This window comes from Mesocricetus auratus, unplaced genomic scaffold (assembly GCF_017639785.1).
Source record: "Mesocricetus auratus isolate SY011 unplaced genomic scaffold, BCM_Maur_2.0 Super-Scaffold_100013, whole genome shotgun sequence".
In the NCBI taxonomy this organism is placed as follows: Eukaryota; Metazoa; Chordata; class Mammalia; order Rodentia; family Cricetidae; genus Mesocricetus; species Mesocricetus auratus.
In genome coordinates, this window is record NW_024429196.1 from 45,123,062 (window position 1) to 45,145,469 (window position 22,408).

The 22,408-nt window shown below is 42.5% G+C and overlaps 4 protein-coding genes and 2 non-coding genes across 6 annotated transcripts; 4 read left to right on the top strand and 2 right to left on the bottom strand.

Annotated features, from left to right (window-relative positions):
* Positions 1-5,481: 5,481 nt before the first annotated feature.
* Positions 5,482-5,552, top strand: Trnag-gcc. The gene has a single exon. It is a non-coding gene; the product is annotated as a tRNA-Gly (tRNA).
* Positions 5,553-5,886: 334 nt separating this feature from the next.
* On the top strand, positions 5,887-5,958 carry Trnam-cau. The gene has a single exon. It is a non-coding gene; the product is annotated as a tRNA-Met (tRNA).
* Positions 5,959-12,852: 6,894 nt separating this feature from the next.
* LOC101841682 (histone H2B type 1-C/E/F/G/I) lies at positions 12,853-13,315 on the bottom strand. The gene has a single exon (XM_005086680.4). It carries the CDS (start codon positions 13,279-13,281, stop codon positions 12,901-12,903), a length of 381 nt encoding a protein of 126 aa, XP_005086737.1. The 5' UTR covers positions 13,282-13,315; the 3' UTR covers positions 12,853-12,900.
* A 203-nt stretch (positions 13,316-13,518) lies between these two features.
* Positions 13,519-14,009, top strand: LOC101841418 (histone H2A type 1-E). The gene has a single exon (XM_013125682.3). The coding sequence runs from the start codon at positions 13,563-13,565 to the stop codon at positions 13,953-13,955; it is 393 nt and encodes a 130-aa protein (XP_012981136.1). The 5' UTR covers positions 13,519-13,562; the 3' UTR covers positions 13,956-14,009.
* Positions 14,010-17,768: 3,759 nt separating this feature from the next.
* LOC106022595 (histone H4) lies at positions 17,769-18,249 on the top strand. The gene has a single exon (XM_013125685.3). It carries the CDS (start codon positions 17,818-17,820, stop codon positions 18,127-18,129), a length of 312 nt encoding a protein of 103 aa, XP_012981139.1. The 5' UTR covers positions 17,769-17,817; the 3' UTR covers positions 18,130-18,249.
* Positions 18,250-20,028: 1,779 nt separating this feature from the next.
* LOC121143567 (histone H4) lies at positions 20,029-20,439 on the bottom strand. The gene has a single exon (XM_040755697.1). It carries the CDS (start codon positions 20,391-20,393, stop codon positions 20,082-20,084), a length of 312 nt encoding a protein of 103 aa, XP_040611631.1. The 5' UTR covers positions 20,394-20,439; the 3' UTR covers positions 20,029-20,081.
* Between the last annotated feature and the right edge of the window lie 1,969 nt (positions 20,440-22,408).

Below are 22,408 nucleotides of genomic sequence, written 5' to 3' on the forward strand. Positions count from 1 at the left end.
GGCCAGCCTGGTTTACACCATGACTTCTAGGACAGCCAGGAGTACACAGAGAAGCCCTGTCTCAAAAAACAAAAACAAAAACAAAACAACAACAAAAAATTTGTTTCACTGACTATTCAGTGTCATTTTATAGTCGTTATTTAAGTTATCTCTGTGTGAACTTTATTATTACCTCTTCTTTTTGGCTGATTTTGGTTTTAGTTTATTCTTGTTTTCCTAGATTATTAACAGGTAACATGAGTTATTTGAGACACCCCTCCCCAACCACTACACACTTTTCTGATTCCCTGGAACTTGGGTTATAAGTGGTTGTGAACTGTCCAACATGAGTAGTGGAAACCAAAGGTGCAATTATCCTTTGGAAGTCTAGCAAATGCTTTTAACCATCTCTCCAGCTTCCTCACAGAATTACTTGTATTGGGAAGAAAATGAAAGAATGGTGTGGTATTGTGCATAGTAGTAGAGACAACTTTATTAGACAATGATCATGAAGTTTGCTGGTCAGGTATCCAGCCCTCTAGCTGGGCATCCCACCACTTAGGAGATGGAAGCAGGAGGATCATAAGTTCAAAGCCAGACTGAGCTAGTGTGAATCTAAACAAACAAACTTAAACAAAACAAAACTCTCCTAAAATTAAAACAAAATAAAAAATGAATCTATAAATGTAGTATGTGTCTTAGTTTGCTTTATATTGTGTCACCAAAAATAACTTAGGAAGGAAAGAACTTACTGCCCATCATGAAGGGAAGTCATGGTAGGAACCTGGAATGGAGAACTGAAGCAAAGACCACACAGGACTGCAGCTTGCTGCCTTGTTCCTGATGGATCACCCAGGGTTACATGTTCAGGGGTGGCTGAAGGTAGGGTTTAAATGAGTCCACCAGACACAAGATAAATGATAATTGGGTGTTCATTAGGGAAGCACTTACACAGATCAGAGTAAATAACCTCTGCACTCTTCCTGCTCCAGAAGACAATCTCTGCTGCTCTCACCACAACTAAAGAGAACCCACCAGCCCCTCCTTTACCTTACAAGGGGTCACCGTGAACACCTGAAACCAGGCCCAAAGGGTGTGACCCCCACAGCAAATTCACGGGCAAATCAAGATGCCACCACCCACAGAGGACTAGCTCCTCCTACATTAATCGTTAATTAAGAAGACACACCACATATTTGTTTACCAGCCAATCTGATGGAGCCATCCTCTTAATTGAGTTTCCTTCTCAGATGACCCTGGCTTCTGTAAGTTGACAAGAAAGCAAAAGCAAGTACCAAACAAAGCACAAACTAATTGGCACAGGATGCCCTTGTTACCACTTTCTAAGATAAAGACACAGGCCAAAGACAAATCACACAAGGACAAAATGCAGGTTTCCAGATTATTTCAACTTTAGTTCATGATTTCTTTCTTGATTCACTGGGGGTTCAGGAGTAACTTGTTTAATGTCTATTCTATACATTTGTACAGCTTCCAACTTTTTCTTACTATTAATTTCTAGTTTTACTGCTGTGGTTGGATTGGAAAATAAATATATTTGGTATTACTTTAGTTCCTTTAGATTTGTTGAGACAAAAAAGAAACCATATTTTAAAGGCACAAAAAGGTGAATCATAGATTTTTGGAAAGGGGTGTGTGACGTTAGCACCAATCAAAGGAAAACTGAATTGTCTGTGTTATTATTAAAATAGATTTCAGATCAAGGAACATTATCAAGAATGCATCATCATTTATTAATGATAAAAGGTTGAGTTCTTCAGAGGATATGTAAATTTTAAGTACATGTACACATAATGCAACTTCAAGATACAGGAAGAAAATCTGGGAAACAAAAGGAAAAGTTATCAAGCTTGTGATGACAGCTGAAGATTTTGGCAGACACAGGAGCTGCTCTGGAAGTTGTCAACCGGCCTAGGTCAGAAAGAAATTTTATGTCAACAACTGCACCTCTTTAGAGCAGCAGACTCCAAACAGCTTTTATCATCTAGGACACTCACCTGTGTGCAGCTCAGGATGCTATGGTAGCTACAGTCACCAGTTACCACGGAATGCCAGTGATGGGAAGAGCCAAAACAAAGTTTACACAGCAGGCTTTGCCTGTGAGGAGGTGCAGGCCTCAGCTGCCTCCTTGAGGGCAGGGTTGAGGGGAATTTGTGGGACAAATTGCAGTAGGGGAGGGGGGATTGGAGGCAGGGAAAAGTGCGGTGGTAGACTGTTGTTTGAATAAGGAATCATATTCAGAAGATAGTCGTAGCAAGCATTGTGTTCCTAGGATGGGGCTGAAGCCACCAGACACTATCACATTTGCGCAGGCTCAAAGCAAGAGTTGCTGGTTTTCTTAAGTTTTTAGGCAAAAGTTCAGCAATGGCATCCAACTAAGTAGATGTGTAATTGCTTTTTTGTTTTTCCTCTTTGCTCTTGGGGGGCCCGCCACCCAGCTCCCAAATGAATACATGAGTGTTATTCCTACTGATGAATGCTGGCCTTAGCTTGGTTTGTTTCTAGCCAGCTTTTCTTAAATTATCCCATGTACCCTTTGCCCCTGGGCTTTTGCCTTTCTCTATTTTATATACCTTTCTTTTCTTCTTACTCCATGGTTGGTTGTGTGGCTGGGTGTGTCCCCTCGTATCCTTTCTCCTCCTTTTCTCTTTCCTTTCCCCTCTCCCTTTCTCCTTGTACATCTGTAACTAATATTCCAAACATAGATGAGAAGTGGATAAAGGTAAAGAAAAATACATCAATCTGTCTTTGATATTTAGGCATGAGCTTTACTTAGGTTTAAATAGGAAGGATTTGGGCAGAGGACAGATATGTACAGTGACACAGTCTGTTCAGAGTGGGCTGAATGACCACTCTGTCTGTTCTTCAAGGTTCAGGGAAGTTGTTGCTTTCATTACTGGAGGGGAGAGATCTGACTATGGCGATGTTTCTACCTCATCTTTTCCTGCCCTTCTTTTTCCTGTTCTCTCACAGCCCCGGTGCCAAGCCAGGCTGTGGAAACTAGAACCCTTCTTCTCTCAAATAGTATAAGCCCCAGGAATAGTATTTCAACCTTTCCCTTCTATTCTGTGTAACATCTGATCCATGGGACCTGATAAGACATTACAGGAGCAGTCCTATCCTAAATGAGTGAGGAACTAACACTGCATGGAAAGGCCAGGAAAAGTCTGGAGTCAGGCCATCGTAGGGCTCCCACTCAGCCTATTTATGTTTGTTCATAGTAAGTTTTGTTCAATCATATTTCTACTGTCCATTGCTGCCCATACTTCACCAAACCCTGTGTCTTTAGATGGTCTATCTCAAGGTTCCCACATCATGTCAAACTTTGATCAAATACATTTGCTATGTTTTCTTCTTATTAACCTCTTCCTCAATGGAAGCATTGGCTCTGTGAAAGGGTAGCACAATCATATCATATAATATAATGCCTTATTCAGAGGCTAGCTGTAGTGATATATTGTTTATGATTTATTAAAGCTTGCCTGAGGATTCAGAAGCAAAGTCAGTCACAGACAATAGAAACCAGGCACACACCTTTAATCCTAGCAGCCAGAACCTAGGAGGTAGTGGTACACACCTTTAATCCTACCGTTCAGGATTACCGATCTCTGGGAGTCCAAGGCCACCCAGATGTATACAAGAGTGAATCAGTCTAAAAGAGAATTATAATTCACACCTTTAATCTCTCTTTTTTTCTTTTTTGGTTTTTCGAGACAGGGTTTCTCTGTATTACACCTTTAATCTCAACATTAGGGACGTATATAAAAGCAGAAGCAAGGTTTCAGGGAGGCATTCATTCTCCAGTCACACTGAGGAGGTTACAGTTTGAGACTTGATGAAGAGCTCCGGTGTGGATCAGCCCCTTCAGCCTGAGCTAGAGGTGAGAGCTAGTGGCCAGCTACTTTGCTTTTCTGATATTCAACTTGAAGCTTGAAATCCAATATCAATCTCTGGGTCATTTATTTTTGTGTTACAGCTAGCTGCACTTGTTGCTTGGCTTGTTCGAAGAAGACGCAGCTTTTAGTTAGTGAGCATTTTAATCTGACTGATTAGCAGTTCAGCTCATCACTTAGAGACAAATAATGAGAATCTAGCTTTGTTTTGGGTAAACAACACAGGCATCAGGGATGGAGAGTGGAGAGACACTCAGGGTAAAGGCACTTGGCACTCAGACCTGAAGACCTGAGTTCAATCCCAAAGGTCCTAGAGAAAAAGGAGAGTATCAGCTCCAAAGGATTCTCCCTGACCTCTGCATGTAGGCATGTGCAAGATACACACATTATTAAATTTTTTTTAATTTGAGATTTTGAAGCTACATACATAAAAGAGATTGGTTGTCTTTTGTTTGTCTGTTCTTGTTTTTGTTTTTCTCTCTGCTCTTTCATCTACTTCTCTTTCACTTATCACCGGGCTCCACCTTCAAATTCTGTCCCATCCTATGTTCAGAATCCTAAAGTTTTGTTTTGTGTGTGTGTGGGGGGGTTGTTTTTTGTTTTTGCTTTTGTTTTGTTTTGTTTTTTTGAGAGAGAGAATTTCTCCACCCTTCAACTTCTGAAGTTTTTGTAGGGCTGTACATTTACATTTTCACCTGGGAGGTGCCTGTAAGGAAATCCCAGGCAAAACCAGATTTAGTGTGCGCAAAAGAAAAGCCAGTTATGATCTCGTTCATTCATTCATTTCGACATTCCTGACCTTTTATGAAAAAGCTTCTCTTCCTTGGATTTTCTGTTGATTGGGTAGCAAAAAATCATATCCTGAGTTTATTATACAAAATAATCTAACCCGAGTTCATTTTTATATTTTTATGGGAGTCATGATTGTGCCTTTTGGGAGAAGTTATCCGTTGATAAGATCGCTGTACTCGATTTTCCAAAAGGACATCCGGGAGCTACTTTCGCTATCAACATCGACCTAAAAGCCTAATGTTAAGGTTAAGTCGTCATTACTAACCCTGGCCAGCACGGCCGACCTCCCGCAGGAGACCAGCAGGGAGCAGCACTGGAGCCCACGTACCAGGGCCGGTCTCCCGGTTCCTCCCTCCCTTTGCTCTGCTCCACAGCTCCCTCTGATTGGGCTGGGGAATTCCTTCCCATTTTCTTCATTCTCCAGCTTGCGCTCCTCCCGGTTCAAACCAGATTCCTAAGCGAGTGCTGAGAATTGCATCTTTTGAGGTGATATTCACGGCCTTCGCAGGTGCCCGCATCCTTACTGCCCCCCAACAATATCCGGGGTCCCCCTTATACAGCCCGGGTCGGTCAACCTTTCCATCCATGGAGACTTATGGTTCACAAGGTGCTGGCAAGTGCCTGGGACGCCCGGTGGTCGCGCTAAATCAAGAAGAAATATTGACAATAAAAGTCAATATAGTCAGTAAAAGTACAAAATGACATTCATACTTTTTCATAAAGAGATTTTGATACACGGGTTAAAAAAATCTGCAATTCACACATTTGTAGGTTTACTAACAGCCAGAGATTATAAGCATTGGTGGTTCAGTGGTAGAATTCTCGCCTGCCACGCGGGAGGCCCGGGTTCGATTCCCGGCCAATGCAGAGAGGTCTTTTTTTCCTTTTAAAAGGATATTTTGAAACTACAGTTTGCCTCATAGTCAGACGTTGTCCCCTACTTACATTTTCGATGACTCGTATATGCTAATCACATTCTAATTAAAATCGCCCTTTCAAATGAAAGGGACTATTAAGGTTAGCGACAAGCTGTTTTCTTTAAGAAAGAGTGAATTTTAGTTTTCTGAGGCCATTTGAAATAATTTTCTGAACTAATTTTGCTAGATCTGAATGTCTAACTAAGCCAGCCATTTTATTTTTAAAAGGGCGGTGTTTTTATATGTGTATAAAAGTATCAATTCAAAGGCGGTTCTTAACGCTTAGCAGAGTGGCGCAGCGGAAGCGTGCTGGGCCCATAACCCAGAGGTCGATGGATCGAAACCATCCTCTGCTAATGTTGGTATTTTCTTACTTTCTCCCCACATAGAAATAAGTAAAATAATTTTTTATCAACTTTCTATCATTTGTTTATACAAACGGAAAAAATAGCCGATTAAATCCTGAAGCGCTGAATATTGAAAACACCGCGCTTTCCAGTAGCGGGGAGATGGCTGCAGTTTCAGAGTGGTGGTATTAAAGAAAGAGGCTAAAGTAGCATGTCTGTAAGCCATCAGAGTGCCTAATAGAAATGTACTTAGAGCTAGCCCGTATTTAGAGTGTCAGCGAAAGTGACACGGAGTAGCCTTTTCCTCCTGCTCCCTTTTCCTCCTTGTGGCTTACTATCAGCAGCTCGGTACGGTGTCCTTTCTTCCTTTGGTAGTGTGGGAAGCTCATCTCTAGCGCCAGGTTATTGGGCTCTGTGCTTTCCACTGAACCTTGAGCCCAGGCTGGTGACACTTGACACATCTTGGATACTGGTGATTTGGAATGAGTTAAAAGACACACTTTCTGGTTCACCACACACCAGAATTTAACATCATTCTTCAAAAATTACAGCAATAATCACATGACCATTGATATATTTATTTCACATCATAACATTGTTAGATGTTATAGTTAGAGGAGGGAGGGTCGGAGGGAGGGAGAGGGGGAGAGAGAGAGACTCATGAAATGGAAATATTATGCAAAACCATTGCAGTCATATATTATTTATATTATTTACCCCAGTTCTATCTCACGGATATCTGAATACAGACTCAGTTTATCTAGAACAATTGTAGAGAAAGGAAATATCACTTTCTGTTCCAGGCTCTATTTCAGAAGTCACTTTTCAGTTTGTTCGTGGATATTGTGATACTCATTTACAGCATTTGTTTTTTAAGTGGCAAATCCTAATTACTTACAAGCACTAAATCTCTGAGTGGAACTTTCTATCAGCAAATACGATGGTTATTATTAAGGTGATAGAATCTAGATTTATTGAAGATGGAGGTGCCTGGTCATGTCTGTAGGGAGCTATCTAGGTTATATTAATTGAGATGGGAAGACCCACCTTAAATATGGGCAGTGCCATTCCCTGAACTGTTAAATGTGAGTAGTCCCATTCCATGACCTGGGGTCCTGGGCTGAGAGCAAAAAAGTGAGCTGAACTTCCTGGCTATGTATACAGCAGGACCAGCACCTCCTCAAGTGTCTGCCACAATGACTTCTCTGCCCCAATCTCTTAGACCTGTAAGCCACAGTCAACCTTTCCTCTCTTAAGTTGCTGTGGGTGGTGGTCAGGTATTTATTTGGTCTCAGCAATGGGAAAAAGTAACGAATAACGTTATAGAAGGAGTATGTCCTTGTAATGAGAAATCATTCTGCATGGTTAGAGAGGAAGGATAAGAGTGCTTGTCTAGCTCTTGGCAAATTAACCACACAAGAGCCAGCATAGAACAGAAAATTTTCTCCTAACTTATGTACAGTTCAGGTTTATGCATTCCATAACACTATCATCTGGCCCAGGTTACAATTTGAGCGATTTAAACAGATTACAAGTCTGACCACTTGGGCAAATGGGAGATTTTCACAGCAAAGATATTGCCAAAAATATTTCTGAAGTACACCGTCATTGTTCTTTTGTATATAGTTGTCCCCCGGGTCCATCTTGTCCACCCTGTAGAAATAGGTTCCTCATGGAAAGAGCACAGGGGACTTAATGGCTGGTCAGGCTTAAAGATTCAATTTGTGTTGTTTGTTAGAGGCATGTTCTCTGTGGGAATAGGCCTAATGGCTGGTCAGTCCTAGTGAACATTTACAACCTAGGACTGCTTATCTCTAACAGGCATACTACTTACTTTGAGGGTCAGTGCCCCTTAGCTAAATCTTGCTTTGTATGATTTAATGTCTCCCAAACAAATCTATTAACAAATCCTTTATAACACTAATTCCATTACTTTGAATTTCTTGTACTTCGAGAAGACGAGTATAAAACCAGAAGAGAATAGCTGTATGAAGATACTTCTGAGTCGGCACATAGAACACAGAGGCAGAAGAATTAAGAGCTTAAGTTGTCCTTGACTACATAGCTAGTTCAAGGACAGCTGGCCTACACAATACCTTGTTTCGACAAGCAACATAAAGAGTCATTTTTTAGGGAGGACACCTCACAGTAAGGGTACTTTCAAAGGCAGCACAAAATCCTTCTCCCAAGGCTGAAACAAATCTTTTTTGTGTTCACATTTGTGAGCGAAAATTTCCTAGAAACAGGTGGTTTCTGATGGAAGAGCCTTTGGAGATCCCTTCTGACTCAGAGAGAAGGCAGCAAGAAGAATAAACATTCCAGAAAATTCCACAGAAAGCAGTGGAATGTGATGGGTAGTGCTACAGCCTCCCATTCCTCAAAGCGTTTACATACTTTAGAGCTCTGGACATTGAGTATGGAGATTTCCTGACCTCAGAATTTCCTAGACTGGACTAGAAACTATGTGTGGGGCAATATTCTCATGGCAGAGAACTGAGTGTCACTGGTGGGGTCTGGAGAAGGAAAGGGGGACTGAGACCCACATATCAGCCTCACCTTCTTGCCACAGGCAACATCTGGAAAAAAGACTAGCATCTCATCAGTTATGGTCACTCTCTATTGAGTTGTAAGATATCTTGATACAAAATGTCTGGCATCAAGTTTTTCGTTAATTGTTCTTGCATGTCAATATGTATACGTACATACACATATATTCCTAAATATAACCTGTTCAGTCTGTAAAATGTTACTTCTATGTATGTTTTCAGGACTCCCTGGGGGGAAACTACTTCTCCCATTCCCAGTTTTTCTCGGTTGTCTATAGTCATTTGTGTAGGGTTGAGGCCTCATAGGCTTTCCCCTGCTCAGCTTAGTAGAACACAGGATTTGTAATTTTTTGATGCAGCTGTTGTACCACTGGGTTGTGGTAATATTTGCACAACTCTATAAATCTACCAAAAGATGCCTATATTGTACACTTCAAACACAAATTCCATGGGATATAAATTGTACTTTCAATAAAAATGAAAACTATTTGAAATACACCAACAAAAAAAGATGTCCTGCCGGGCGTTGGTGGCACACGCCTTTAATCCCAGCACTCGGGAGGCAGAGGCAGGCGGATCTCTGTGAGTTCAAGGCTAGCCTGGTCTACAGAGTGAGTTCCAGGACAGCCTCCAAAACAATACAGAGAAACCCTATCTCGAAAAACCAAAAAAAAAAAAAAAATGTCCTGATATATCAAAGGTAGCTGAAGACCCCCATAACTGTAGTTAGGTTATCCTCTGGAAGAGCATAAAATCCCATGGAATACTTTGTCCACTTCCAAGTTTTTGGCAATTTGTTCTGACAACGCTCATCTCTTTTGTGAATAATCAATGATACTGCTCCATACCAAGTTTCCAGTGTCAGGTCTGGTAATATTTATCGCCCAGTAATTAGTGGACTCTTCAGCACCAGGCCTTGGAAGCAACAGGCCTTCTAAATCCTGCACACAGAGACTCATGGTAACTGCAAAGGACCGGAGCTGTCACTGGGCACCATAAGCAATGGACCTGATGCAGCAATTGATACTTCAGATGAAGAATTTTACAGGGCAAAGTTGAGAGATTGTGACACAGAAGTATCGATTAAAATTTTAAAGTTTTGCCTCTAATCTCAGGTGCTCAGGCCAAAGATAGAGGATGACTTCAGCTAGTGAATTGACTGGGCAACATATGGAGAGCTTGTCGAAGGGGAAATACAAACATAATAAGACCTAAGACTGGTACTGATGGTTTCCCTCTTAAAATATGTACTGCCTTCTTGAATACAAACTGGCATCTTTTTTTTTCTGCTCAAAATCTTAATTGTTGAGATGTTAAAGTCAGAAGGAAACAGTTCTCAAACATGAGTGGAGATAAAGACAAAAGGTCATTAGTTCACAAAACAGCCATTTAAATATAACCAGAGATCCTGGCTTCATCTAAAGTAGACTGGAGGAAAGAACGAGAGGAAGGGAGAGAAGGGAGATTAAGAAGACAAGACAAAGTAAAACAACAAGAAAAACCAACAAAACAAAAAATTTTAGGAGGCTCATTTGTCAAGGGAGCTATGCTAGGTATCAGTCTTTGGGTTAATTTTTGTTGCCTCAACTCTGGTCCCTTTTACTTCTTGTAAAACAGAAGAGAAGGGAAAGGCCACTAGAGAAAGAGAGGGGGAGATCTTACTGACAGGACTGAGGAAAACAGTAAAAGAGAGTGTATCACAACACATAGGCAGCTAAGCAACTTGTAATACAGAAAATAAAAGACCCAGAGACCGATACTGGGGTTCAAGCTTTAAGCTGAAGATCAGAGAAGCAAAGCAGCCCAGGCAGTAGATCTTACCTCTACCCAGTTGAAATGGCAATCCTGTCTCCATGAATCCTCAGAGGCAAAAACCCTCAGTTCCTGTCTCCTCCTGCCTTTAATTCCTTTCTCTGTCAAGCCATATCCTCCTGTCTCCACTTCCCAAGTGCTGGGATTAAAGGAACATAATTGAGTTCAATCTTCAAGACAAAAAGAAACCCAAAGTACGATAAGCACCTGGGTATTCCCTTCACCTTCACTGTCACCTCACCTTGTTAGAAAGGCAAGCATTTCTCCTGTCACTTGCTTTTTGTTTTCATAACTAGCTTTTGCATATTTGCTATGTGAGACCTGTGCTCTGCCCAGAGGAACCAAATGAAGAATGGCTTTTTAGTTGAAGACCAAATAAAGTGGGAAACTCTGGACATTTGTACCTGGCCTCTGTGGCAGGAACTTCATAAAGAGTTTATTCAGGGTCCAGAATTTTTGCTTACGTCCAACTGTGAGATAAAAAACAATGGATAACTTTTCTTTGTCTAGTCTGTGTCATAGTCTAAAATTTTGTTAATTGCCAATATAAAATGTTTAGACTATTTCATGTTGAAATGAGTGCCTTCTTGAAAACTGGGCTTCGCCAGTGAAATTGTTTTACGAGTTCGTGCCGGGCACTTATACTCGCACAGCTCCTCTCAGTTTCCACCAGTTTTATGACCACGTGTGTGCATATAACCATGCATGATTGTTATAACAAAGCTAAGAAACCACTGAGTTGTATTTTGGCCCTTATTGAAAGAGGGGTGCTAAGGTAATGGATTGAAAATAATTAAAATTTCCCCAAGGGATCCTAAGATGGGGAAGGGATCTGCTAAAATGCTGAGTCTGGGGATGAACTTGCCTCCAGGAAGAGCTTTCCTAGCAGGACAGCCTGTCTCATCTAGACCCGGCACCTGCATGTCCTGGGTTTGTTTTATAGGTTTCTATAAATCTGTAACACCACTACAGGAAAAGCAGAGGAAGCACAGTTCCCACTCAAATGTGAATAGGTCTATTTTTCTTTACCAATTTCAGTTTCCTAGTTTCTTTTGAATTTTGAAGAAACTAAAGTGCCAGGTTTAGGGGCCTAAGTGTCTCATAATGTTATCTCTATTAAAATCAGAAAAAAATAAATATGATGTCAGAAGTCTATGGACTTTTAAAAATTTGTTCAAATGAGACATGGTTTCAAATGTCTGGTGACATATCTGTTGAACCCCTATGAGCAACTGACATAATGCTGCTTTAGAGAGTCTCTCAACTGTTACTTTAACTAGTTTTAACTAAATGCAGACTTTTAAAGTGAAAGAGAATCTGAAGTACTAGCAGGTTGAAATAAAACAATAGTGTTAAGTGTGGTTGTGGATTAAAGTGTGTTCCCCACAAATGCAAATGGCCAGGCCTTGTCCTTCAATATAATTGTAGTTGGAAACGGGATCTTCAAAGAGCTAATTCACAAGTTGGAACTTCAGGCCAGTCAGTGGCTTACCACTTGCCCAACAACTTGTCATAGTAAGTCCAGTTCCTCTAAGAAATGTCCCAAGAATGGAATCCTGAATTGATTGGATTAGAGGTACCAGGCTGAATAGGTCCAGATCTAAGATCAAGGAAGCCACCTGACAAATCTGGAAGAGGCCTCAGAACTACCACACCTGTTCACACCTTGATCTTGAACTTCAGAAGAATATCTGTTGCCTGTGTTGTGTTGCTTAAGTCAGCCCTGTCATTTTAGTAAAGAGTTTTAATAAGATCTTTGGACATGATTAAGCACGGGAAACTGTCAGAGGACTACAGAGAAACAGATATCTAACGCTAGAAAGCATGCCTGTAATTATTTTCAGTTATCTTAATTTGACTTTGGGGGTTTTAGGTGACTGTGACTGGAGACATTCCCTCTGTGCTCCCCTATTCTCGTCCATCTTACCCTTCCTCAGTCACACACCAATGACTGTTGAAGTTCATACAACCAGGAAACAAATAGTAACCCTACAGCAAGGACGTAATTTCAGTCTGAACAAGAAAACTCAAGGCTTGTGCTTCTATCTGTTGTCACAAGATGGCACTGCAAAACCAGATTATTCCATAGGTAACCCCATCTGTCCTGCTTTAACTGCACATAAGTGAAGGTCTCGTAGAGGGACTGCGGTGGTGAAGCTTATACTTTTATAATTGGAGAAAGACGTACAAAACATGATTAACGAAAGAAAGTAGACCATGCAGGAACAGAAACGATAATACAATGAAACCAGGATTTAGATACTACCGGAACTAAATTGCAGACACTGGTTCATGCATGGAAATCCCACTTGGATTTGGAAATCCTACAGAGCACGGGGGCATTACTGGAGTCCGCTATTGCTAGACTCACGCTCATGGAGATTCAGATTACATACCATTTAAGATTATTGCAGACTCATTCAAATATTCCTACTGCCATGTGATGGAAACGCCTCGCCAAAGTTTTAGCGCAAGGGGAGGGGTATCAAAAAGGACTGACCTGATATTCCAAGATACATGTTAACAGCTATTTCATACGAAACTGTAGGTGGCTCTGAAAAGAGCCTTTGGGTTATGAGGGAGGTCAGCGCGCTCACTTGGAGCTGGTATACTTGGTGACGGCCTTAGTGCCCTCGGACACGGCGTGCTTGGCCAGCTCCCCAGGCAGCAGCAGGCGCACGGCCGTCTGGATCTCCCGGGACGTGATGGTCGAGCGCTTGTTGTAATGCGCCAGGCGAGAGGCCTCTCCAGCGATGCGCTCGAAGATGTCGTTGACGAACGAGTTCATGATGCCCATGGCCTTGGAGGAGATGCCGGTGTCGGGGTGTACCTGCTTTAGTACCTTGTACACGTACACGGAGTAGCTCTCCTTGCGGCTGCGCTTGCGCTTCTTGCCGTCCTTCTTCTGCGCCTTGGTCACGGCCTTCTTGGAGCCCTTCTTCGGGGCGGGAGCGGACTTCGCGGGCTCAGGCATGGCGGCAAAAGACAAAGACAAAACGAGAGATGGAAAGTACTCGGCACTGGCTCCTTTTAAAACAAATTTATGACTATGCTTATCTTGATTAGCAAACGTCATTCACTTAATGTCCAATCAAAGCAAGGACTTTTGAAAACCACGGTGCCATTGGGTAGGGGAAACACATGTATTCAGCCAATGAAATCGCTGCATTTTCGCGCCTTGTGTTGACTATAAACAGTGCGAGTATGGTGCTCTTGTTACTGTCTGGTTGGTCTTCTGACAGTTTCGTGTCTATCATGTCTGGACGAGGCAAACAGGGCGGCAAGGCTCGCGCCAAGGCCAAGACCCGCTCCTCCCGGGCCGGCCTGCAGTTCCCTGTGGGCCGCGTGCACCGCCTCCTCCGCAAGGGCAACTACGCGGAGCGGGTGGGCGCCGGCGCCCCGGTGTACCTGGCGGCCGTGCTGGAGTACCTGACGGCCGAGATCCTGGAGCTGGCTGGCAACGCGGCCCGCGACAACAAGAAGACTCGCATCATCCCGCGCCACCTTCAACTGGCCATCCGCAACGACGAGGAGCTCAACAAGCTGCTAGGCCGCGTGACGATCGCTCAGGGCGGCGTCCTGCCCAACATCCAGGCCGTGCTGCTGCCCAAGAAGACCGAGAGCCACCACAAAGCCAAGGGCAAATGAGACCCTTTTACAAAGCATTGATAATTCATCAAAGGCTCTTTTCAGAGCCACCTACGAAAACACTGGGAGGAGCTGTGCTAAGTAGTTCAACCAGTAATCTTTTCTATATCTATCAAGTAGGGACATAGGTGGAACTTCGTCCTAATTTTGTTGGCGAGAAACTAAGGTTTGAGGTTTTTACCCATTTGTGCTAAAGTTAGGGTTAATAGCTATGGCTTGTTGGCCAACAAAGTTTTAATGCAATTTTAAGCCAGGAAGTTCGCAGTAGACATTGTGTTTTCCCATAGAGCATTACATGAAAGATAGCAAGTTTGCTAATGGGGGGGGGGGGGGGTCCTTAGCTCCCTGTAGGCGTATCACGCCTCTTATCTTTGCACTTTCTGAATAGCCTTATACCTGCGTTCAACGTTGGTTTTGTTTTTCTTTACATGACGGTAATATAAAAATCATGGGTGAGTCTTGGGAGGTAACATGCAAAATCAAGCCCACTGATGGCTTTAAAGGAGGCTACGATGAGATTTGAGTTTGAGGCATCAAAAGTCTTTAAAAGATATCTGTCGAAGGACTTGGAAATTTATGTAAAAGATGCACAATTCAGTGCTTTTCAGAAGTTAGTGCGAAGAGCAAATCTAGAAAAAAAGCTTTAAATAATGTACTGAATTTATATCAAGAGTCTGCATTTTATTTGAAAACTTGGTAGTACTTAAACATTTAAGGACTCATTTAGGGTGCTGGGGAAATAAATGGCTTAGTGATTAAGAACAATTGCTGGTCTTGCAAGAGGACCAAAATTTAGTTCCTAGTACCTAAAGTCAGCTAGGGGGGGTGAGCGGTGGGTGGGGTGCAGTGTTTCACTCATCCTGTTCTGGCATTGAGGCATACACAGAAACACCAAATTTACACAAGATTAAAAGGGTAGTGCGCAGAGAGGAGCTAGAGTTGAACGCCTGAGCCTCCTATTCATCTCATAGGTTGAGCATCTACTGCCTGTGGTATTCTGTGCCAAGTCCAGTTACATGGGATGAACAAAACGCATTCTTCCTGTACACGTGACACTTGAGGACTAATGAAGGCTACCAATCAAGACATTAAACATTCTCTTGGATCCCCCAGCCTGCCTTGGGATTCTGTGATCAGGATCTTTTTTTGAGTTAGACAAATTTGAAACTCAGAGAAATAAGAAGCCCAGCTCTTCCACTTTTTATTTTTAATTTTCTTTTTTTATGAGACTTGGCCTTCCTCAGAGAAAGTAGGATACCTCCAGAACACCAATAGAAAAGTGCCAACACTTGGGTTCAGACCAACCCATCCTTTTACTGAAAAAGCCGTATGCTTGCTTCCAGCATTCACGCTGGCTCTCAACAAAGCAGTCTTCATCAGGGTAGTCCATGGTTTTTCTCCCACTGAAAACCTGAGTAGAGACAATGGGATCTTAATGTGATGGGATCATACTGGACCTCCTCACTGCTCTTTCCTGCAGCCCTCAGATTCTTCCGATTTGTCTCTTGCCTGCCTTTAGGTCATCACCCACACACACACATGCAGTTGTTCACTCTCATGCATGTTTGTATAAACACAAACACCTTGCCTGCTCCATACCCCCCCCCACGCCCCTAAGTGTTCTTTCAGTTCCTAGTATTGCCTGGTATCCCATCTACCAGTTATCCACCCACACAGCCCTCACCTCCCTGGAATACAAGCATCTCCTTATTAGAAAAGGAAGGGTGGAATGTGGGCCTGAAGACATGGCTCAACATTTGAGCACACTTGTGGCTCTTTCAGAGACCCTGGGTTCAGTTCTCACACCCACAGGATGACACACACCTGTCTATTTCCATTCCTGGAGACCTCGTGCATTATTCTGGCCTCTGTACGTATCAGGACACACATTGTATATTTATACTTACGTACATGCAGGCAAAACACTCATAAACATAAACTTAAATGAATCAAAAGAAAAAGTTAAAATATAATTTTTTAAAGTAAGACTTATTTAGGTTCTGGTTGCAATTGCAAATATGCAAACTAATTATAAACCTTTTTTGGGAGGGAAATGCTTCTTATGAAGCCTGTCTGATACTCAGGTTTGCCATGCTAGGGCTCAGGAGGCTGAGACAGGATAATTGTGGATCTGAGGCCAGGCTTGGCCACCTTCTTAATTTCAGGGTAGCATGGACTGCAGTGCTATTAGAACTACTACCAAACATTGTTGAATAATGTCTTATAGATACTTTATGTTAAGTGTCTATTAAATAATGGTTTCAATTTTGGTGTAAATGCAAATCTCTAGAATCTTTTAAAAGGTACATATTTTTCACACTAAAAAAGAATTTAAGTAAAAAAAAAACTGCTTGAACAACTAACTAGCTTGTAAATGTACTTCCCTACATATAAAGTGTGTCTGAAAAAAGATTTGGCTTTATTTGTAGATGGTTCCAGTCCATCTCCACTCTACTCTGTCCATGCAAATAAGACTCTTTGCAATGTGGGACACTTTCAGTACAGAGTGTTTGATAGTTAAATTTGACTTGAGCTCACAGCTCATTGCTCAGGTCCAGGCTGTGAAACTGGGCCTTGATAAGCAGAGACATTGCTCCTGACAGTTCAAACAGGAAAATTGATGGGACAGAATTCACTCTTAAATGTGGTCCTTTCAGGAACACTGGATACATGTCTACTGTCAATCAGCCCATGGCCACCAGGATATAGTAGTGACTGTGTCTGAAGATGTCCTTGGATTTTGAATTGGTAGAAGCTAGTAGTCTGCAATTTTAAGGCTGCAGATGGTTTTTATCTATTAGTCACAAGATGTTACTTTAGACATAGAGGTGGGCAATCACATTCAGGGACTTATAACTAGCCAAAGATGAGACAGCCACTCTATGGACATTCCACCCTCTCTGTCAGGTCTGGGCCCCTAAATCTCCACATCAATTCAGTTATGGCCAATCAGTCTTTGAAGACACAGCTTCTTTCCAGGAATCCTCATGATAGATGATCCTAACGAAAAAATATTTCATGAGATTACAAAAAGAGCATTTTCATTTTACTTTTACTGTATAGAGAGTACTGGGCACAGCAGTAACAGGAGAACTACCATCCTCAAATACTTTATTCAAACTTCACAAAAGCATTTGGATGTTTCTTTGAAAATATTGATGAAAGCCAATTAAATAGAAAATATTAGAGATGAAATTTGCAGTTTGATGAAGTTTAAGTACATATAAAGTTTAAATTTAATAGTCAACATAGAAATATCAGTATTGACCTTAACTATACTTAAGTAAAATTACATTACATGCGAAATGACCTTAAACTTGACAGATTCATCAGCTGATGTGACTAAGTCACCCATTGGTGCTGCTTTTACGAAAAATTAAGAGAGTAATATAGATGTTAAGATGGCGTTTTGAAAGCTTTAACTAAAGGAAACCATTTGAACTGTAGTCACCATAGAGAAGGAATACAAACTAATTCCCAGCAAAGCGCGAACCTTCAAGTGTGCACTGACCGCCAGAGCATCTCAGCAGCGGCCTGCTGTGTTCTCTCTGGACCGGGTGACGGGTCGTTAGGGGACCGCTTGGCATTCTGTATTTTACACAACGTCAGTGTGTGGCTTGTGCGCTCTATTCCCCAAACTTAGACAGGGTGACGAGTTAGTTCCATTAGAAAGCACAGACAAGGAAACAAGAGGCGCTTTTTTTTTTTTTTTTTGGTTAAGCCTTCCCCTCCCCCACGGCGGCGGGCGCAACTTCCCGCCTCCTCCCTCAGGTCCTCAGTTCGGTCCGCCGCCTGCTGTATAAAAGCCGGCGCTCAGCCGCTCTCTCGGTGTCTCAAGCTCTCAGCAGCTCGACAATTCACCATGTCTGGCCGTGGCAAGGGCGGTAAGGGTCTTGGCAAGGGCGGCGCCAAGCGCCACCGCAAAGTCCTCCGCGATAACATCCAGGGCATCACCAAGCCCGCCATTCGCCGCCTGGCCCGCCGTGGCGGAGTCAAGCGCATCTCCGGCCTTATCTACGAGGAGACCCGCGGAGTGCTGAAGGTGTTCCTGGAGAACGTGATCCGCGACGCGGTCACCTACACGGAGCACGCCAAGCGCAAGACCGTCACCGCCATGGACGTGGTCTACGCGCTCAAGCGCCAGGGCCGCACGCTCTACGGCTTCGGCGGCTAAGCGTATCCGCCTCTCTTCTTTCCTCTTTAAAGGCCCTTTTCAGGGCCACCACATTTTCTTGAAGGAGCTGACCTTTTTGTCTCAGTGTTTCTATTGTGTGTTTAAATATTACATATTAAACAGCATGGAACCACTGACGCTCTGTCCAATCAAAATGCAGCTGTGGATGCTCTTAATTTGCATGCGAATTATGAAAGCTGTGTCTTTGGAACGCTATAGAGACTGGTCAAAGGAGTGGTTGATGGGTCTGCTCTGTTCCTGTTTCGAGAGTTTTCACTTTGTCAGTGCTTTTTGTCAGCGTCCTTTTGGTATTTGATGTGATCATTGAATTGACTTCTGAGAGATGTTGCTCTGGCTTTGCAGACTACCGTTGTCTAATGCAGTGGCTCATTCTGCTCCCTGAAACCTGCTGCCACTTATGGAAAATGTTTTTGAATAGAGGTTAACATTTAAACATCGCAAACAAATGAGTATCAGTCAACAGCTCAAGCTATAGTTATGCATTCTGAACTAAAGTTTCAAGTTTTATATTTTAAGTTTCAAGTGTATTTTATGCCTTAATCCATCTCCAGAAAGAGTGTAGACCAGAAATGTCACTTAGTAAACCCTTAACTTTAAATAGCTTGTCCAGGTATCTGTATCCATTCTTTTCTCGCTTAGACGTGACCTTTCTTGTTCTCTCATTTTCTATCCATATGTATGTTAATAGTTTACATACATTCATTTGCTACATTCAATGTATGAGAGAGATGTGGGCTTTCTTAGGTTGTGTGTCCTTCATATACATTACAATTCCATCTATTTTCCTGCTTCTCTAGCTTTATTTTTCTTTAGAGCTGAATAAGATTATATATAAGTGTTTCAATTATTCCTCTGTTGTAGACAACTAGGTTGATTCCAACTTTTTGCTGTAGTGAATGAAGCAGCAATGAACATCAGGGTACAAATATTTCTACAGTATAATGGAGTTCTCTGCGTATATGCTCATCATATTTTTCATTTTTTGTTTTGTGTGTGTGTGTTGGGGGGGTTGTTTTTGAGCTATCACCAAACTGATTTAGACAGTATTTATTTGCACCTCCACCAAGAGTGAATCAGTGTTTCTTCCTCATCCTCACCAACTGCCTTCCACTCTGCCCAAACTGGGACTCTTGTCTTCATTGCCAGTGTAGAAGCCTGATAAAGCAGTAAGAAAAGTAAGTCAGAGCTGGTGGTGTAATCCAGATACTCCAAAGATGAAATCAGGACAATCAGCCAGGAGTTCAAGGACGGTTTTGACTGCAACTTGAGTTGAATGTGACACTTGCGGGTATGTGAGACACCCCTCAATCTTAAATAGACAAATAAAAATCTCGGTGTTCCTTTTTTTCCCCTTTTGTTGTGGAGCTTGAATTCATTTTGTAAGTTACTCGTGTATGCAAAGGTGTGTCCGTGCACGTGAATGAGTTAGAAAGGGAAACAGAAACCCTGAAGTTGGATCTAGGTAGTTTATGAATTGCTCAGAGGGCTCCAGGAAGTGATCTCCTGACCTCAAGAACAGCAAATGCTATTAACCAAATCCCTGTGCCTAGTTGATAAATGGAGTAAATTTACATTTAAATTTTACCCAAACTGTTATACACCACTGGTAGGATTAGCATGCGGTGCATATTTACAATTGCAATGTATAACATGTATCAACTGTGGGTGGTCTTTTTTAATTTTTCACTTTCAAAACAAATACTGGTGGCTCTGGGTTCTTAAAATTGCATTTCAGAAAACTGGAGATCCCAAATGGTAAATTAAGGTGCAAACATGATTGTTAAAGAATGCTCACCGTAAATACACGACTTTAAAATACAAAATAGTAATCTCTGGGCTATCACAAAATGAAAATGTCATAGCTCTTTATGAGATTAGGTGGGTGGCCCTGAAAAGGACCTTTAAAGTGGAAAGAAGAGAGGCGGATACGCTTAGCCGCCGAAGCCGTAGAGCGTGCGGCCCTGGCGCTTGAGCGCGTAGACCACGTCCATGGCGGTGACGGTCTTGCGCTTGGCGTGCTCCGTGTAGGTGACCGCGTCGCGGATCACGTTCTCCAGGAACACCTTCAGCACTCCGCGGGTCTCCTCGTAGATAAGGCCGGAGATGCGCTTGACTCCGCCACGGCGGGCCAGGCGGCGAATGGCGGGCTTGGTGATGCCCTGGATGTTATCGCGGAGGACTTTGCGGTGGCGCTTGGCGCCGCCCTTGCCAAGACCCTTACCGCCCTTGCCACGGCCAGACATGGTGAATTGTCGAGCTGCTGAGAGCTTGAGACACCGAGAGAGCGGCTGAGCGCCGGCTTTTATACAGCAGGCGGCGGACCGAACTGAGGACCTGAGGGAGGAGGCGGGAAGTTGCGCCCGCCGCCGTGGGGAGGGAAGGCTTAACCAAAAAAAAAAAAAAAAAGCGCCTCTTGTTTCCTTGTCTGTGCTTTCTAATGGAACTAACTCGTCACCCTGTCTAAGTTTGGGGAATAGAGCGCACAAGCCACACACTGACGTTGTGTAAAATACAGAATGCCAAGCGGTCCCCTAACGACCCGTCACCCGGTCCAGAGAGAACACAGCAGGCCGCTGCTGAGATGCTCTGGCGGTCAGTGCACACTTGAAGGTTCGCGCTTTGCTGGGAATTAGTTTGTATTCCTTCTCTATGGTGACTACAGTTCAAATGGTTTCCTTTAGTTAAAGCTTTTAAATGGTCACGTCTTCTTATTCCTGAAGAGTTGATAGAAATTTTTTTTTGTTTTTGTTTTTTCGAGATAGTGTTTCTCTGTATTGTTTTGGAGGCTGTCCTGGAACTTTCTCTGTACACCAGGCTGCCCTCAAACTCACAGAGATCCGCCTGCCTCTGCCACCCTAGTGCTGGGATTAAAGGCGTGTACCACTAACGCCCGGCTGATATAATTTTTTTAACCAATTACACACAGAAATTCACGAGTTAGGTTAAAAAAAATCATATGTATTTTCTGTGTTCAGACACGCGTTGAGTATTACCACTAACAATGACTAAAATTCTATATTTAATTTTGATCAATATTTCTTGGCAAAGGGACTCTACATTGAAATAGTTTGAACTGGTGTGAAGAAAAAAAAGTTTATGTGTAGTTAATATTTCATCATAATAACTAATTGGGCATACATTTTAAGAAAGGTCATGCATTTAACAAAACCCCACACATTTAACAAAAACATGCTGACGGGGTCTTTTTATACTATAAAATATACACTTCTGACCATAATCTAAAATTCAAATGCTTTAACTGAGAGAATGGGTATTGTTGACCAAAATTTAAAAAGATGAAAAAGTTAACTTTTTCATCAAAGTATATATGACACCCTTTTTTCTGGAGTCAAATATGAATGACCATGTCCCCTGAAACACAGATTCAGGTTATTCCAAATTCTTATTCATTGAATATATATTAAAGTATATATTCTTGTTTATGTGTGTTCATTGTTAGATCCAAAGTAAATCGTTTTCCCAAACACTGCAAAACGCAGTCCATATATCCAGAATTACAGGACATCTGGCAGTTAGATAAAAGCCAGCATTCCTCAGGAACTTGCCAAACTGGTTTCCATCTGCCAAAAGAAGCCATTTTCCTTAGCTCTAGCAGAAGGGACCTATGGCTGCCTCTGCCTCTGGCTGCATATCAAACTCTGTGCCCGCTTCTTGGCTCCCTCAATATCAGAAGTACATGTTACACATTTCAAAGTCTACACTAGCATGTCAGCCCTTCTCATCTCTTCCTCTACCATAACTCATTGTAGTTCAGGGGCTTTTCTCTGCCATAGCTACTCATTCTTATCTCTTTCTTCCTCCCACCCTCCCTCCCTCCCTCCCTCCCTCCCTCCCTCCCTCTCTCTCTCCTCTCTGTCTGTGTCTGTGTCTCACACAATCCCCCTCTCTCTGTCTCTGTGTGTGTGTGTGTGTGTGTGTGTGTGTGTGTGTGTGTTTCATATTTTCTTACTCTCTCTGCCTGTGCTCTTGTTTCTGTCTCTGGCTACTTCAGTATTTCCACTATTCTCGGCTGCTTCCCTAGCCATGTTCAGTCTACATCTTTCCCTCTCTACTCTGGACTCTTCCAGGTGCCTCTGGTGCTCCTGTCATTATCTATAGTAAAAATCTTAACCATATCATGGAGAGATCGAGTCAGCAGTTTCTTTACTGTGCTCCCTCATATACAGTCATCAGATCCTTGCAAGACAGGGAACAGCTTATTACACCTTAAATATTAGCTGACTGCATTCTTAGTCCT

What these genes read in the sequence shown, in the direction of transcription:
- LOC101841682 (XM_005086680.4), bottom strand. Translation starts at nt 13,281, where the DNA reads ATGCCTGAGCCCGCGAAGTCCGCTCCCGCCCCGAAGAAGGGCTCCAAG.
- LOC101841418 (XM_013125682.3), top strand. Translation starts at nt 13,563, where the DNA reads ATGTCTGGACGAGGCAAACAGGGCGGCAAGGCTCGCGCCAAGGCCAAG.
- LOC106022595 (XM_013125685.3), top strand. Translation starts at nt 17,818, where the DNA reads ATGTCTGGCCGTGGCAAGGGCGGTAAGGGTCTTGGCAAGGGCGGCGCC.
- LOC121143567 (XM_040755697.1), bottom strand. Translation starts at nt 20,393, where the DNA reads ATGTCTGGCCGTGGCAAGGGCGGTAAGGGTCTTGGCAAGGGCGGCGCC.